Source organism: Sciurus vulgaris (assembly GCF_902686455.1).
Source record: "Sciurus vulgaris genome assembly, chromosome: 14".
NCBI classification, from domain to species: Eukaryota; Metazoa; Chordata; class Mammalia; order Rodentia; family Sciuridae; genus Sciurus; species Sciurus vulgaris.
This window is the reverse complement of record NC_136475.1, coordinates 76,152,838-76,169,930: the sequence shown is the minus strand read 5'-3', so window position 1 is coordinate 76,169,930 and position 17,093 is coordinate 76,152,838. Positions and strand designations below refer to the sequence as shown.

Here is a 17,093-nt window from a genome sequence, read left to right as displayed (position 1 = left end):
TCTGGTGGGATGGGCCGATCAATAAAACGGTAGCTCCAGCCAAGGGGTCAGACCTCACGCTATCCACAATGTATGGTGCCCAGACTCTGCAGGCTGGAGATGAGGCCTGGTCCTGGGAAAGCTGCGGGTGATGCAGGGAGAGGAGCTCTTGCACTGGGACAGTTGGGGTGTGTCACTCACACTTGTGCCAAGTGTCTGCTGGGGTCTGGATGCTCCTGGCTCTAGAGGTGGAGACTGGAGCCCACCCCCAGGAACTCACCATCTAGGTACGTGTGGCTGGCTGGGGGTTCAGCACAGGGTGGACAGCTGCAGCCTGGGGTGCTGTGAAGGGAAGCACAGAGTCAAGGAGGAGAGGCCCTCGGCCCAGGGAGTCAGCCAGGGCTCCCCCGCAGGAGGACGGGAGTGGCCGAACATATCAGTGTGTGTAAGGAGTAGGGTGGGTGTGGGGAAGTCTTTCCAGGTGCTGGATCTTCCCGTGGACACAGCTTACTCTACAAATCAAGATGGGCCAAGAGGTCCCTCAGTGACATTCTTACTGAGGATCAGGGTCAAAGCCGAATCATCTTCCAGTGACCAAATTCCAAGTGGTAGCATCTGAGATCTCGAGTGGCTTCTTGGGGTAGACGAAGGCCCTCCTGTGTGGATGTGGTGGGGTTGCTGTGCACAACTCGTGATTCTGCACCATCAGCCATTTAATTCTTTCATTTGAAGTGTTTATTCGAGGATTCTGGGGCAGGTCAGGCCTTGTGCCCCCAGTAGAGTATATGGCAATGAGCCAGTCCTGGTCCTGGTCCTTGTCCTCAGTTTGCTCACAGAACAGTGGGGGACACAGACAGGTAGTGTCAGGTGTGATGTCAGGGAGCAGTGGGCACCCACTGGAGACAGGTGCAGGCTGGGATTGCGAGATTGGAGGGAAGTGAGGAAAGAGCATTGGGAGAATCCATAGGTGTGGAGAGAGGCTGAGAAACCAGGGGGTCATGCAGCATCTGGCACTGGCCACGCTGGGACCTTCCCCACCCCAGGGAGAGCTGTGTAGAGAGGGAGGGCTGCTGGCAGGAGACCTGACCTCCAGGAGAGGGGTGCAGCTGGCCCCCAGGGCCCTGCTGGAAGGAATAGAAGCCTGGCTTCCTCTCCCCTCTGTCCATCAGCCCAACCCAAAGGAAGGCAGAAGGAGGGCGTCTTCGCGTAGTCCAGGGAGCTGGGCTTTGGGGCACAGAGCAGGTGGGCCAGGATGGCGGGAGGTCTCCAGCATGCGCCCCCTTTCTGGGAGTGCTCAGCTCCACTCGGGCAGGTCAGGCGCTATGCCCAGAGATGATGCCTGAGTGCAGTGTTGGTCTCCTGGAGCAGCCATGACCAGGAAAGACGAACTGGGCAGCTGAGACTCACGGTATGCGTTGTTCCACAGTCCTGGAGCCAGAAGGCCGAGGTCAAGTTGTGGGCAGGGCCCACTTCCTCTGAAGGTCCCTGGGAGGTATGCTCCAGGCCTCTCTCCTCCCTTTGGTAGTTTGGGCTGGAAGCAGTTTGACTCTGTCTCCCATGATGTTCTTCATGAGTGTCTGTGTCCAAACCCCTGCTTTGCGAAGGACACCATCTTCCTGAATTTGGTGCCCACCCTACTGCAGTTTTGGCCTCTACTTAACCGATGGCCTCTGCAGTGACACTATTTCCAGAGATGTTCACATCCAAAAGCGCCAGAGACTAGGACTTCAGCCCGTCAATTTTGGGGGCACATAATCCAACCATAACAAACTCTGTCTTGAAATACGGGTAGGACTTCATCGGGCAGACGTGTGTGTGTGTGCATGTGCGTGCGTGTGTGTGTGCGCGCGCGCGTGTGTGTGTGCGTGTGTGTGTGTATGTGCACGTGCGTGTGTGTATGTGCACTGAATACAGATGAGTACGGGCGGAGCTGAGTGCACACTCAGAGCCCAGGAGCCAGCCGCATGTTCAGGGCCTGGGAACCACGTGCTTTCAGACAGCCAAGCAGGCCCTTGTGTCTTGGTCTCTCCTCTCTTGGTTGCCACACTCTCTCCCTGCAAGCTGCTGCCCTGAGTTCCTTCAGAGCTCCTGCCGGGCTCCTCAATCTCTTCCCAGGTCTGCCCTCCCCCACCAGGGTTCCTCCAGGCTTTGTGAGGCTTGAAGCCTCTCTGTTTACTTGGGAGGCCGAGGCATGAGGATTGCAAGTTTGAGGCTAGCCTTGGTCACTTAGGGAGACCCTATCTCAAAATAAAGAATGAAAAAGGATGGGAATGTAACTCAAGTGATAGAGCGCCCCTGGATTCAATCCCCAGTGTCACAAAAAGGAAGAAAGAAGACAGTCATATATGACAATATTTCTTTCAAGTGATAAATCGCAGATGTCTAGATGTCTAAGTCTCTTTCTGTGAGATCTCCTCAGGCGAGTCACCAGAAAGCATCCAGGCGGTGACCTGGCTCCCTGTCACCTGGGGCCCCTGCCATCCTGGCCACTCCAAGCACCCAAGGCTTCCTCAGTGCCTGCATTCATGGTGTCCATCTCCTGGCTGGTTTCTACCCTTCAGCCTTGTCTCATGTCACATGCACATCCTGGTGGGCATGTGAGTACTGCTGAGTGCCTGCTGTGTGCCAGGGGTAACCCCTGTGGTTCATACCCACCTGGCTGGGCACAGGAGCCTGTTTCTTGACTCAGGCCACAGGATTTTTAGGGTGGGAATCAACTTGTGTGTGTGTGTGTGTGTGTTTGTGTGTTTGTGGGCACGTGCACGCATGCACGGTGCTGGGTGTGAAACCCAGAGTCTTGTGCATGCTGGGCAAGTGCTCTACCACTAAGCTACATCCCCAACCCTCTTAAACATTTATTTTGTCAGAGTCTCACTGAGTTGCTGAGAGTCCTGCTAAACTGCTGAAGCTGGTCTTGACCTTGAGGTCCTCCTGCCTCGACATTGCGTTCATCTTGAGAACTCCAGTTCTTAAGAGCTGTGCAAATCCCACCTCTTATTACAAGTAACGCAGGCATGAGTGATGGTCAGCTGTTGGGGCCTCTTTCTGTGGCTCGGCATGGAGGACAGTCTGTGCTCTCTCTTGAGGCCCAGGTGGCCATGAGGAAAACCTAGCCCTTGCAGAGTACTGTGAGTGAGCGAGGTGGGCAGAGAGGAGGTGGGGAAAGAGCCCTGAGCTGGGCTGGGTTGAGGGGCTCCTTGGTCTCAGTGCCAAGGTCAGGGAGATATGAGGGAACCAGTGTGGAGTGTGACCTTCAGATCTATGGTTTAGCAGATCTGCTTCTGGTTGTGATGTGAGGAGGGATTTGGAGGAAGAGTTCACACCTCCTCTCTCCGGCAGAGGTAAGGGACACCAAGTCCTGCCCTGTCTGTGCCCATCCTTTTTGGGCTCTGGTGACTTGCTCTCACAAGCTGTGCAACTTGCTGGACCTCAGTTTCCCCATCTGTAACTCTAGGCTTCTTTGGACCTGTCTCCTAGGGGGAATTCAATGCTTAACACAAACACATGGCCGTTGGTTCAGGTTTGGGGGAGGCGTCACCTTCTTGGGCTCTGCTGGAGGGAGCCCAGGAGTCCAGATCACCTGTCAGTCCCTCTGCCTTCTGGCCAGCGCCCTCTGCAGGTGGATCTTGTTCTCCGTCTTTATTGGCTATATCTCTTTGGTCCCTTTGGAGATTGCTAAATGAAGCTGCTTTTTCAGGGCAAGAGGTGAGAGTCCAGGAGATTATCCAGTGGCCAGGCTTCCTGGTGGCATGACCAGTGACACCCACCTTCCCTGCTCCTTATTCTGCATGGCTGCTGATTCCTCTGTAAGGAACAGCAGAGGAGCCACCTGGAAAAATTCTTAATGTCTTTGGGCGAGTGACTCTTTGCAAGGCTGAATAAAGTCAAGACCTTGGCTCCCACTGTGTACCTGGGAGGTGAGGATTAGACAGAAGGTAGTGTGAGGAGTGGAGCAGTTCTCATCTGAGGTGAGCACACTGGCCTGGGCTTTCTGCTGAGGGGTAGGGCTGACTGAGGAGGCATACTGGGCTGCCAGGTTTCATGTTTTCCCAGAGCAGGGATGAAAATTCTAGCTGGGGAGGAGGCCCCAGGCGTTCTCCTACACAAATACTTCTGGGGAAGTAGTGGAGGGCTTCCTGTGTGCTCGACAAATCACAGGCCTGATTCAGGCACTTGTTTAATCCTGACAGCAACCTGCTGAGTCAGTACTATAATTTTTTGTGGTGGGTACTGGGGAATGAACTCAGGGACACTCAACCCCTGAGCCACATCCCCAGCCCTGTTTTGTATTAATTTAGAGACAGGCTCTCACTGAGTTGCTTAGTGCCTCGGCATTGCTGAGGCCGGCTTTGAACTCACAATCCTCCTGCCTCAGCCTCGGGAGCTGCTGGGATTATAGGCATGCGCCACCAGGCCAGCGAGTCGGTACTGTTATTACACCCATTTTCTAGATGAGGAAACAGGCTGAGAAGGTGAAGTACCCTCTAGGGGGCACAGAGCTGGAGCAGCAGAGTGCAACCGCCGAGGAGTGGGTACGGCCTGGCTTCTGACCATGGCTGCCCTGTCTGTAGGAGCAGCTCAGGAGCAGGACCAGAAGGGGCCCAGAGGCCGGTTGAGTAAAACAAGGTATCAACTGCCCACGACCTCTGCCCCAAGGCTGCCATGCACTGGCAGTGGCTGCCGTGCAGTGGGGCCCAGCTCTCTCCCTCTGGCCCCAGCCACTTGAGGGAGGCAGCGCCTGGGTAAGCCACTGGGGAGATGAGTCCGAGGGGAAAAGTCTCCGGCTCCGTCTCTCCCCCAGGCAGGGAGCTGTGGGCTCCTTCAGAGTGGTTGCTACGCAGCCGTGTTTATTCAAGGCGAGCCTGGCGGAGCGCAGAAGCTGCTAGCAGCAGGCTGTGGCTGCCCAGCACCTGTCCAGACAGGAAGCTGGCCCAGGGCTCTGAGGCTGGGCCAGGGCCAGGGAAGACCAGGCATGGGGCCTCCCCAGACCTAGGGGCTGCATTGGCTCTGAAGAACTAAGACCCCGGATTCCTCTGGTGGCAGGGGTTTGGCCTCTGGACAGAGAGGTGAGAGGCAGTGTGTTCACCAAGCTGTTTTGCGGGGAAGGAAGGAAGAAGGGGAAGGGAGGCTAGGACCTCCGAAGTCTTTGGAGGGAGGATGAGGACTCGGCCTAGCACAAGGGGCATGTTGAGAGGAAAGGCATCCTACCATCGAGTGGAGGCTGTGTGTCTGCAGGAGGCCCCCGTCCCTCTCTGGGCCTTCATGTGTCTACTCTAGGTTGAACTTGCTGCTCTCTGAGTGCTGTGAGCCAAGGCAGGATGGCTGTCCTGGGCTGTCCCCTTCCCAGGGCCACGTCCTCTGCAGTGCTCTCTGTTTGGGGTAAATCCCGCCTACACCATGGCTTCTGGGGATGCCAGGTGCAGCGGTAAAGGCAAGATGGAGCGGGGAGCGTGCTGTGTGGACTGGGGTCCTAAAGCTCAGCCTGGTCTGGGTTCCAACTCCAGCACCTGCCTGCAGCACTCTTACTGGGTATGTGGACTTGGGCTCGTTGCCGCTCTGAGTCTCTTTCCTCATCTGGAACATGGGGCTCAATCAGGCCTCTTGGGGGTGCAGGAGGCCAGCTCGTGGTGGTCGCGGGCAGCTGCCGCCTGTGGTGCTGTCGTCTTCACCGGGGGAGGTGATCGCCTTCCTTTCTGGGGCAGATTCGGGTCTGCCCCCTCTTCCAGGACGAGGCCCATGCAGGCGGGGACTCGGAAGAGCTGATACCTGCTCGGGAGCCCTGGGGGCAGGGGAGTTGCGTTTGCAGGGTGTCGGTGTGGTGGCTGTGGAGCGGCGACCCCTGGCTGCGTGGGGTGTGCAGGGCAGGTCCGGCGCTGCGCCCCGACACGAGGGTCTCCCCCTTTCTAGCCACAGGCTGGCTGGCTCCCGGCGCTGGCTCGGCTTCACCCATGGAGCCTGGGTGGCAGATTTGAACAAAGGGAAACATAAGGGAGGATAGGGACAGGGAGGTGCCAACCCCAGCTTGGGGGAACTCTGCTTCTCCCGCCAGCGGCCGTGCAGGCGGCAGGATGTTACGTGGGATGCACGAGCAGCTTAGGGCACAGTTGTGACGTGAATGCGCCGTGGCTTTGGCCCAGGTCTTGGAGCAGACACCGCCACATTCCAGCACCCACTCCACGGGCTCCTCCCTGTCCTTGTCCCGTTGTCTCCCCGCCCGAGGGGTCGGTTAACTCGCTTCCGGTGAAGTTCCAGCATCTCTATCTGCACGTCTAAGCCCTCAGTTTAACTCACCTTCCTCCGAACCTCCTGCCAGGGGCCGCACGCTGGGAGTCCTTTGCGTCTGGCGTCTCGCTAACCTGCTGCGGGCGTGCACGCCCCACCGTCACCCCCCACCCCTGCTGGATGTTGGGCTTGTCTCCATATTTTGGCTGCTGTCCATCGAGCTGCTACGAACACCCCTGGGCTTCTTTCCTGGATCACGGGAGCAAGATTTTCCTGAGGGTGTGACCCGGCAGAATTGCAGGTGCAAGGTTTGTGCCTCTCTGGCTTCATTAAAGTCCGCAGCCCCATTGGCACCTCATCTGCCGGCCACGGCCAGAGTCCCTTTCTCCATACCGTCATCGACACCTGCTGTTGCTTCTCATCTTAGCTTGTGCCAATCTTTGCAGGGTAGGGTCGTGTCTGCGTCCCTCTGGTTCTGGAGGTTGGGTGCCTGCCCGTTTTTCTTCCGACTCACTTTCCTTGCTGTCCAGCGCCTCCTTCCTCTGCTCTCTGCCCTCCTGGCCTCCCGCCCCTCTCTCCCATCACTCAGCGTCACTTCTCTGTGGCTGATCTTTGAGCTGCAGACCCAGGCTCCAGAGTCGGTGTCTGGAGGTCTGAGATTGGCAATTGGTCCACATTTCAAAACCTCTGGTTCTTCTTCTTCTTCTTCTTTTTTTTTTTTTCTTCAGTTTTATGACTTTGACAATCAGTCGTAAAAATACAGAATGCTTCACCAATTTGCGTGTCATCCTTACACAGGGGCCATGCTAGTCTTCTCTGCATTGTTCCAGTGTCAGTACACGTGCTGCCGCAGCCAGCACAAACCTCTGGTTCTTGGCTTCACTTACGTGCTTACGTTCCTCCTGGGCCTCCGATTTCCCTTCAGTTAAATACGATTAAAAAAAAAAAAAAATGGCCCTCCATGGTGCTCATCTTGATGTGGGAGACAAAAGCCAGTCTACGCCCCTGGGAAGGCACACACATGACCCTGGCTCTCATTCAAAAACAGTCTCATGGGCCTTTGAGGAAAGGACAGAGCTGGGGTCTGCAGTTCCTGAGCTTCTGGGCACTTGGTCAAGAGCCCTGCTTGGGAATGTGACAGTCATTCAGATGCTGAAGTCATGACTGAACTACTCTCCTGAGACTTTGATAGGAAAGGATGTTTTATTTCCTCTTTCTTCTCTGTCTCTTCTGATCCTCCGGTACCCATGGATGTTCACAGACCACAGTTTGAAGATTGGACCAGCAGCTACGCAGGCTACTCCTGAAACAGCCCAAGCATGCATGAAGCGCTCTGGGCCCTGCAGGCCCAGTGGGACCGGTGGGGAGGCCTTGGTGGAAAGTTGAAGGGAGCTTCTCCTCTTTGCCCTTAGGGCCTGCCAGCTGGTGGCCAGCGTGATGTCTGGAGGTGGTGCCGGGGATAGGCATTGGCTCCGGCTGGCCTCGGGTGTGTTTTATGGACTGAATGCTTGTGTCCCCCCTGAATTCACACACTGAAACCCTAATCCCCAATGGTACTAGGAGGCCAGGCCTTTGGGAGGTAATGAGTTTAGAAAAGGTCATGGGCCTGGGTGTGGGGAGGAGTCTCCATGATGGGATTAGTGCTCTCAGGAGAGAACAGAGAGCTTGCTCTCTCCTCTTTCTGTGTCATTGAGGACACAGAGAGAAGATAGCCCTCTGCCCATAAAGAGTGCACTCACCAGGAACTGAGTCATCTGGCATGTCCATCTTGGACGTCCATTCTCCAGAACTGTGGGAGATAACACTTGTGTTGTTTAAGCCATCCGGTCTGTGGTACTTTGTTACAGTCCCCCAAGGAGACTAAGACAGTATGTGGTGCAGTCTCTTTGAACCTCTGATGATCATTCATTGACAAGTGAGAGACAGCTGGCTGCCAGGTCCCGCACAGCTTGAAATTTAGTGACAGGAGAAGCAGATACAGGCAATGGTGTTCATTTGCTAGCACGCGTTTTGACCAATCTGTAATTTATATTTGTACCAACATGATATACAAAAACATGGGCCGGTTTGGAAGATTTTGAATTTTGTGAATTTATGTCTAAACTACGTACCCTTTGCCCTAGGGCTACAGCCTGCTCACATAGCTCCCTTCGTGAATTAGAAAGAGAAGCCTCTTTCCCAAGACACTTTACTTCAATTCATCAGGAGAAGATTGTAGAAAGTATGAAATCTGTAGAATCTGCAGCATGAATGATGTCCCCTTAATTATGGTGCCCTTGTGCAGTGCACAACCTGGATCATCAAACATAGCACCCTTAACTTCTTTGCTTTTCAAAAACAGCCTAAATACAACCTTCACTCACAGACTTTCCCATGTCCTTTAGAGCAATGACTCTCTCTCTTATCAGAATTCCCTGGTGATGGGGCTATTCAAATGTTGTGACCCTGGACATAAGTATAGCAGCCCTCTTCCTCCTCTCTCTGTTCCATCCACTCATCCCTCAGGCACTGAACTGCTGTCACAAATGGAAGGTTTCCTTCCTTACTTGTGTTGGGCATAAAGATGGTTAGGAAATACTGCTTTGTTCTGCCCTGTCCTGGGAGGTCATTAAGCTGTTAACTCCCTTACCTCTGACCTCTTAAGAAGGGGTGTCTTAAGCATTTCCTGCCAAGGTGGCCCTAAATGTCCTGTCCCAGCCTGCCTGCTGCCTCCTGCTCACCCCAGAAAACTTAGGAAACAACAGGCCACCCTGCTCCAAGAAGCATCCACCCATTCTCTGCTAGGCCTCTGCAGCCTCCTGTCCTAAAGGCTTTCAAAAGGGACAGTCCCCCTCTCCCTGACAGGTGAACTCTGCAACAGTTCCCAAGCAAGCAATGTCATGAATCGCTGTTTATGGAGTACTTGCTAGGGGCCGGATGCAGTTGTAAATGCTTTTCATATATTTGGAACACTATCAATAGCCTTGTGAGATTGGTACTGTTTCCATTTTGCAGTTAAATAGAGGCTCAGAGAGTTTAATAATGTGCCTCAGGTCACACAGCTAGCAGGCGATGGCATTTATTTCACCTCTATTGACTCCCAAATATGCATTCTGAAATGCCGTGTAACACCACCTCCCTGAGCTGAGACCATGGTCCTGACTCTTCCACTTAGCAGCTCTGTGACCTTGATCAGCCTCAATCGTCTTATGTATAAAACGAGGGCAGTCACCTCTACTTCCTTGCTCTGTTTCTGAAGTTCAGTAGCCTGATGCTTGGAAGCATATCATCCAGAGCCCAGCACATGGCAAATGGAACTGAGAAACATTTAATTTCCTTCACTTAGTCTCTTCTCAGCAAGACCATCTATAAAGACGCACTCCCTCTTTGGATTCATTCATTCACTCATGCTGTGAACACCGAGTTAAAATTATGTGCCAGGTTCTGTGTTTGGCACTGGGGCTTCTTGTCTTTGTACCCCCGTGACTGCTGACTGACCCGCACCTCGTATTTGCTGGAGCTCAGGGGGCTCCAGGAGTATTGGCCTCACCTTATCTCACCATGGCAGGGGTGATGGTACCTGCAGCCAGCGAGGGTGCTCTCGAGCTGACAAGGGGCCCTGGTTTGGCAGGAGGGCCATTTCCTCTGTGATCGGCCTTCCTGCTGGCCCAGGAGCCAGTCACAGCTGGAGCCAGGGCCTGGTGGGTGTGGGCGCCAGACATCTGGCTAGGGACAGAGATGGCTCTCAGGACCCCAGCTCTAGAAAGGGCTGCAAATTTATCAGGAAGATGGGAACCTTGGCAGAAATCAGCCCAGGTTGCCAAAAACGGAGGCATGTGGGGGGCAGAATGGAATCAGTCTGTTTTTCTGGAGTCAGAACACAGCCTCCATGACCTTTCTAGAGTCTCACTGTTCTCCAGAGCCCCCGCTCTCACCTTCCGTCCTCCCCCACGGGCAGTGTTGTGGCTTCCCAGGACCCTTCCCCTGCCTGTCCTGTCCCCACTCCCCTTACAAGCACCCTCCACTCCCAGGCACCTGAGGCCCCCTCCCTGCAGCAAATGCTGGGATCCTGCTCTGTCCCTAACCCCCTCTCTCCGTCCTGTATCCAACCTTCCCCTTCTGGCTCTTCTTCTTCCCCCTAATATGCTAGAGTATTTCCTGCTTTTTCTTTGAATACTCAGGGCGCTCGACCACTGAGCCACATCCCCAGCCCTGTTTTGCATTTTATATAGAGACAGGGTCTCACTGAGATGCTCAGCGCCTCGCTGTTGCCGAGGCTGGCTTTGAACTCTCGATCCTCCTGCCTCAGCCTCCTGAGCCGCCAGGATTACAGGCATGTGCCATCTTGTCCAGCAAGATTTCCTACTTTTAAAGAAGCAGAGAACAGCATGCCTGTAATTCCAGAGACTCTCAAGGCTGAGGTGGGAGGATCACAAATTCTAGGCCAACCTGTGCAAGACTCTGCCTCAAAATAAAAGGAGAAGGGCTGGGGAGGTAGCCCAGTGGGAGACCACTCCTGGGTTCAATCCCCAGTACAGCAAGAAAAAAAAAGTGCAAAGTCACAACTGGTCTCATCCACGCCCACGGCTCTCGGCTCTTGGGCTGCTGCCCCCACCCTCTCCTGACGGTCCCATCAAACTTCCAAAGAGTTGTTACGCTGCCCCTGTCAGCTCTCAAACTTCCACCTGCTCCTCACTGCAGCAGCTTTCTGTCCCCTGGCACAGAGATGACCTCACAGGCCTCCTGGCAGATTCCTGGCTGGTCATCTCCTGTCAGCATCCCTGGTCCTTTGCCACCTCCATCTCTGCTAAGCTGATCCTTCTAACCCCTTGCTGCTCTCCTGACCCCCCTGACTGTCCTTGCTCTGTGTCCCTCATGGCTTCCCTTCCCACTGCCCCCTGTGCTGTTCCCTGCGCTGGTGCTGCCTCCTGCAGGTCTTCTTCTGCAGCATCCATTGCTGTCGCTCAAGAGGACTTCCAAGTCCAGCCCCTCCTCTGCGGAGCCTTGGACCAGTTGCTCCCTGGATGGTTCTACCCGGGTCTCCCCGAGCAGACACCAGCCATAATGCCCAGACCGGGACTCCCTGTCTCCTGGCCTCTGGCACCTGCTCCCATGTTACCATCTCATCAGGGAATGGCACCCCAGAACCCCAGACTCAGCCCAGACCTCCCAGCTGCCCTCGTCCCATCCGTCTCCTCACCCTGTTGGCTTCCCTCCCGTGTTTCTGGGGTACTTTCCTCTCCACACTGAACCACCAAGCCCCTGAATCACACGCTGAGCCCCTCCCTTCGGGATGATGGCCACAGCCTCCTGCCTGGTCCACCCACTGCTGCCCTGAGTTTTGTCAATTGCTATTTTACGAATGCCAGTGTGTATTGATTCCTCACTAGGGGCCAGAGTATTAAGTGGCTGCCTTGATTTATTAAATACACTATTGAAGTGAGATAGGTATTATTTGCATTTTTGCATGTAAAGAAACTGGGGCTCAGAGAAGTTCTGCAGTGAACTTTTCATCACACAGGTGCTGGATTTTGGCCTCACGCCTCTGCATTCCAGTACCTGTGATACGGTGGGATGAATGAGTGAAACTCACACCCTCAGTGACAGCCTGAGCCCTGGAGGCCAGAGTCCAGAAGGCTACCTGAGGATGCCAGGGGTTTCCCTGAAGTCTGCAGCAGGGGAGGGGGCCGCCTCCCCTCCCCTGATGGTGGGGAAGTGTGCGTCCTCGCATGTTGAGGAGGGTGGGGCTGCTCCTTGCCCTTAGGAAGAATTTGGGAGTGTTCTGTCCTTTCTGGACCCTGCCAGTCACTGGTGGCACATCTTGGTTGTTTCTTTTCCGGGTCTAGTGCAGAAGCTGGCCCAAGGGTCTCTACTTTCAGTCCTTAGGGTCTGTCCCAGCCTCTGCTTCCCTAGACAGTTCTTCCAGAGTCCCACTTGAGTGTCTGCAGGAAATGCAGAGCAAAGGATGTCATCCTCTCCGGGAGAGTTCCTTAGGGCTGCAGAACAAGCCCAGACTCTGCAGAGCCTTCGGGGGCCCTCCAAGAGCACCCCGCCTCCCAGCCCCCAGACTCCCAGGACGTCCTTCCTCATTCCTACCCACCCCCCCACACTCCTACTTCCTTCCAGGCCAGCAGGGTGTGGCCAGTTCTGTGCAGCGTCCCCGTTGCCTGGTCAGACAGCACGGTTCTCACCGTGCACCGTCACTGCACAGAGCCGCTCACCCTCGCCCTGCCGGTGTGACAGTGTCCCTTAGTCCTGCCTGGTGTTACAGTGGGTGTTCGTTTTGCCTGGGGTGATGGTGAATGTTCACTCATTCTGCCTGGAGGGACAGTGACCATCCATCCATCCTCCCTGTTTGGTGTGACAGTGAGGACTCATTTAGAAACAGGGCTCGTGGTGGCAGCTGGAGGAGGTCAAGGGCCTGTCAAGTTTGAGCCTCCTGCTCTGCAGACACATCTCCCCCTGACGGGCATCTGTGTAGCCTGGGACTGCCTGGTAGGGGTGGAGGGCTGGCCTGCCACACCTTCATAGACGGTAAGACTGCTTGTCTGCGTGTGCACGTGTGTGTGCGTGTCCTCCCGGGGGCCCTTCCCGCGCTCTCCTGTCTCTGTCGTCTCTCAGGGATGATGCTCTACCCAGGCCCTGGGGAGCAAGGCAAGGTGGACATGGGGTCCTGGCTCCTGTGGACTGTGTGAGGCACGGGGGCAGGTAGATTTTGTCCTTGGGGCCGACGCTCTTTACCCGGTCAGTCCTAGCTTTGTTTCTTCTCCTCTTGAAATCTGAGTCCCTTCTGTCACCTTACTTCATTCCTATGGTGCCAGTTACCATGGAACCTCGGTAGTCACAGCTTTAATGGAAGGACTAGGCAACGGTCACTTATCTTGAGCCACCCTGTTCCCTGAGCTGGGGATGAGGCCAAGGGTAGAGCAGTCAGCCTTTTGGGGCAATGCGGGGCCTCAAGGAATGAGGACAAAATCATGGTCACCACAATCCACTGACTTGTTCAGCCCTTTAGGTCAGGGGCTGGCTGTTCTGGCAGAGAGAGAAACCTGGAGCAGTACAGGGCAAACGGGGTCTTGTTCACAGGTGTCCTGTGTCTTGGGGGCCAGGTGCTAAGGAGTGTCCATGATAAACCCAAAGCTCTGTCCACATGCGTGTTGGAATTTCTGGTTCTGATTCTTACAGCTGGATTCTTAAAGTTTTTTTTTTTTTTTTTTTTTTTTTTTTAAGTTGGGAGGTGGTGGGGCTGGTATCTGGGATTGAACTCAGGGGCACTTGGTCCCTAAGCCACATCCCCAGCCCTACTTTGTATTTTATTTAGAGACAGGGTCTCACTGAGTTGCTTAGTGCCTTGCTTTTGCTGAGGCTGGCTTTGAACTCTCAATCCTCCTGCCTCAGCCTCCCGAGCCATTGGTTTTACAGGTGCGCACCACTATCTCCAGCAGGGCATGGCCCTGGGCCTGAGTGATTTTCCAGGGGAACCACTCATTGCTGTCGTGTAGGAGGTGGTTGTCCATAAGCAATTGTGGCCACCTCCTCTTGGGCAGGTGCCTGGGAGATCCTGTTCTCTAGACCTGTAGGGCCGGTGGGATTGAAGGTGCAGACCTGACGGGACTCAAAGCAGCTCTGCTTGGTGGAATGGCTTGGCTAGTGTGAGTGACTCAGGTGTTCTTTCTGCACCCAGGAGTCCCTGACGATGAGGAGGTGGGGCTGTCTTGGCCTGTTGACTTCTGGCAGCTGGGAGGTTGCGGACAGTCTTGTTCACAGGTGCAGTAGCGATCTGTGCTCTTGGGTAGCTCTGGATCTTCTCCTAGAGAGGGTGGCCTTTGGGGGAAACTGAGGCAGCAATAACCACCCTGACAATGGAAGATGAGAACTAGGACTGAGTCCTTCTTACAAAACGAATCTGAACTCTAGCCCAGCTGTTCTCAATCCTGTTTGAATATCAAAATCACTTAGGAGTTGATCAAAACGTAAAAACAGACCCTAGAAGAACCACTTCGGTGAGGGACCTGAGGTGGGGTCTTGGAATCTGCAATTTCAACCGTTTTCCAGGTGATTCTGGTCTGCAGCGATACAGGGTGAGACCAGGGCTGTGGTTGAACACGGTCTTGCTACCGTAGTTTGACAGGTCGCGTTTCCTGGGTTAGAGAGATGCATAGCAGGGGGGATCTGCAAGTCTCTCTGCCCCCAAAGCCCTGAACCCAGCTTGTTGGCTTTAATTCAGCTACAGACCATTCCTGCTGGGCCTTGCCAACCCCTTGAGTCTCCCAGCTCACTGGGCTGAAGGTTGGGGTGTTGGTTCCTGTGTAATAGAATCCTCCCACCTTGCTGTAACAAGTGCTACCTCACTGCCATTCATGACTGCGTCCACCCCACATGGCCACATCTTTCTTATCCCAGTAGCCACTAGACAAGCGGCTCCGGGAGGAGATTCCCTTTGGACAGGGACATGCAACTGGAGGGGCTCAGTGGGGGGACTGGGCCAGGTTGAGCTAGGCTGGGGCAGCTGGGCTGAGCTGCCTCCTGTTTGGCCAGGGGGTTGCTAGGTGCTGCCCTGCCTTCTGGGGCCTGAGTGGGGACCATGGCAGGCTGGCTTCCAGGCAGAAGGCAGGTTTCTCAGTTCCTGAGTTGGGATTTGTTGCTCAACAGAAGGGAATTGGCACAGTAGCCTGCCCTGTCATAGAGAGCATCTTGAGGGACCATCTCCCTGGGTAGAAACTAGGACATTATTGTACCACTGACCAGTTCTGGCTGTCCTGTAACCCTTATTTCAGCTAAGCATTCATAAAATTGTGGGAAGTCACACCTTGCAGTGAGACCTCTGTCACAGGGGATGCGAAGTTAGGTTGAAAGCGAGAGCTGAGGACCCACCCGGAGGCTGGGAAGAGCCTTGGAGTGGCCAAGCCTCAGCCACAGGACAGCGAGATGGCAGAGGGTCAGGTGTGGCTTGTTCAATGCGGTGAGCATGAGGGCCCAGAACTTCACGCAGATGGGGACAGACAAGAGCCCACCTGCGGCCGGCCACTTGGGTGGGAGAGCACAAAGGCTCAAGGCTCAAGGCTCACCATGAACTTTGGCACAGCTGGTGGAGTGAAAGGCTTTGGGCGAAAACAGAAACCGATGAAAGAAAGTGTCCAAGTTCCACCTTCCCCGAGATCCTAAAGGTGTCCATGAAAGCCATGGCAGGTTGACTGGGCTTCGTGGACACTCTCCATAATGAACTCTTTCCACAAGAGGCCTTGGACTTGACTTGGGAAACTCTGAGGTGTCTGAGAGAGTCCAAATGTCAGAAAAGACGTCTGGGTGTCCCTGGGCCAGTGGCAGATCTGCTCACCTCAGCAAGGCTTCAGCCCCAGGGTTGTTACCCGTTTTTACTGCCTTCTCTCTGCTCTTCCCTCCACAGGTCCCTGGATGTCACAGGTCAGAACTCTCTGGACCCCTGAGGCCTGCACTCAGGGCCCAGGAATAGCTGCTGCCTCTGGACAGCCTCTCCACCTGGGGTATGGGCACCCGTGACGATGTCCCCTCAGGTGAGAGACTCCAAGGGAGGCCTGCTAATGGCCTTTTACAGGGTGGGGGACCTTCCTTGGACACTCCTATGGGCCATGCTCTATCTGGGAGGTGGCTGTGCCTTTCCAGTTGCCTGCCCAGCTCTCCACTTGCTGGCACTGACCCTCCCTGCTCTGCTGCCTCTCTGGGTGACTCCCTGGCCTGCAGGGGCCTAGAGTATTCTGGAGATTTGGCCTGGGCTTTGCCTCACTCTCTGAGGCAGAGTGGGTGACTCCTCAAAGGCGGATGCTGTTCTGTAGTCAGGCGTGAGTGGATGGGTGGGGGTCTGTGGGGCTGGGGCCTCGGGGTCTGTGGATGACTTGTTTCCTTAGCTGACCAGGTAAGGGAGCAAGAACTCCATTCAGCCTCTTATGGTCAGAAGACAGGGCTCTGCCTTTGGGGAAACTGCCGTGTGTGTTTTAGTTTCCTCTGGGAAAGGAGGAGGTTGGTCCTGCCTCAGGTGAAATGGGTGCTCATAAGGTCAGAGCTGGTTAACCCTGAAGGGCCAGATGGCCTCTGGACAGAAGGTGGAGAATCAGGGTGATCAGAGCAGGTCATCTTGGGAGACCAGGCATGGTGCTCAGGCAGGACACCCAGGGCTCTGACAGATTAATATGAAGCAACGGCATTGTTCAGGAGTAGATCAGCACCTGACGTTGGATCCTTGTGGGAAGTGAATGAAGACGTGGTGGGAACCCCCGTGCCGTCCGACTGCTTTTCACTTACACGTGAACTGAGATGCAGAGGTTCACTTGTTTCCTCGAGGCCACACAGTGACAGAAACGAGAACGCAGACTCCTGAGTCCAGTCTTGGGTCACTGCATCCTGGGGCAGGCAGGCTGGGTTTCCTCCTGAGTGGGGGCTTCTTTGAGAAGTAGGTTAGGGCCCCTGAGGTGTGTTTGGAAGGGGCTGAGCTAGGAGAGTGCAAGATTGACAGTTATTAGGTGCCTGCTGCATGGCAGGTGCCAAGGAAGCCAGAGGGCAGGCCAGAGGGTGAGAGAGGTTGGGAAGAGTGCAGGGTGAGGTGTGCCTGGGCGATGGGACACAGAAGGGGGAAGGCTTTTTAAAAGAGGAGATGGCTTAACTGAGCTGGGCCCTCCTCATTTCCTGGCTCCTTCTCTGGTCTCCATCCAATGGTGCCTTCCTTTGGGACGCCTTCCCTGGCCCTGGCCCTGGCCCCACTGTCACCTGCTTGTTCATCCTTGCCTTCCCCTTCAGACTTCCCCTGCTTGAGGGTTGAGTCAGCCTTGCCCACCACTGTGTGTCAGGACTTGGAGGGACAGAGTCCCGGCACAGAGCAGGCATTAATAAATGAGGGACAAAGGATGCTGGGGTGGGGCATGGCCAGGCAACGGGATGCT

General features: G+C 55.1%; 1 protein-coding gene across 3 annotated transcripts in view; it reads left to right on the top strand.

Moving 5' to 3' along the window:
• TOGARAM2 (TOG array regulator of axonemal microtubules 2) overlaps nt 1–17,093 on the top strand; it is a 64,450-nt gene that overhangs the window by 6,380 nt on the left and 40,977 nt on the right. For 2 of the 3 annotated variants that reach the window (XM_079110295.1, XM_079110296.1), the window contains exon 2: nt 15,587–15,713. In XM_079110295.1, the coding sequence (XP_078966421.1) occupies nt 15,686–15,713 (28 nt within the window). In that variant the 5' untranslated portion in view covers nt 15,587–15,685. Of the gene's footprint in view, nt 1–4,859; nt 5,046–15,586; nt 15,714–17,093 lie in introns of those variants that run through there. The other variant, XM_079110294.1, reaches the window with a different exon arrangement.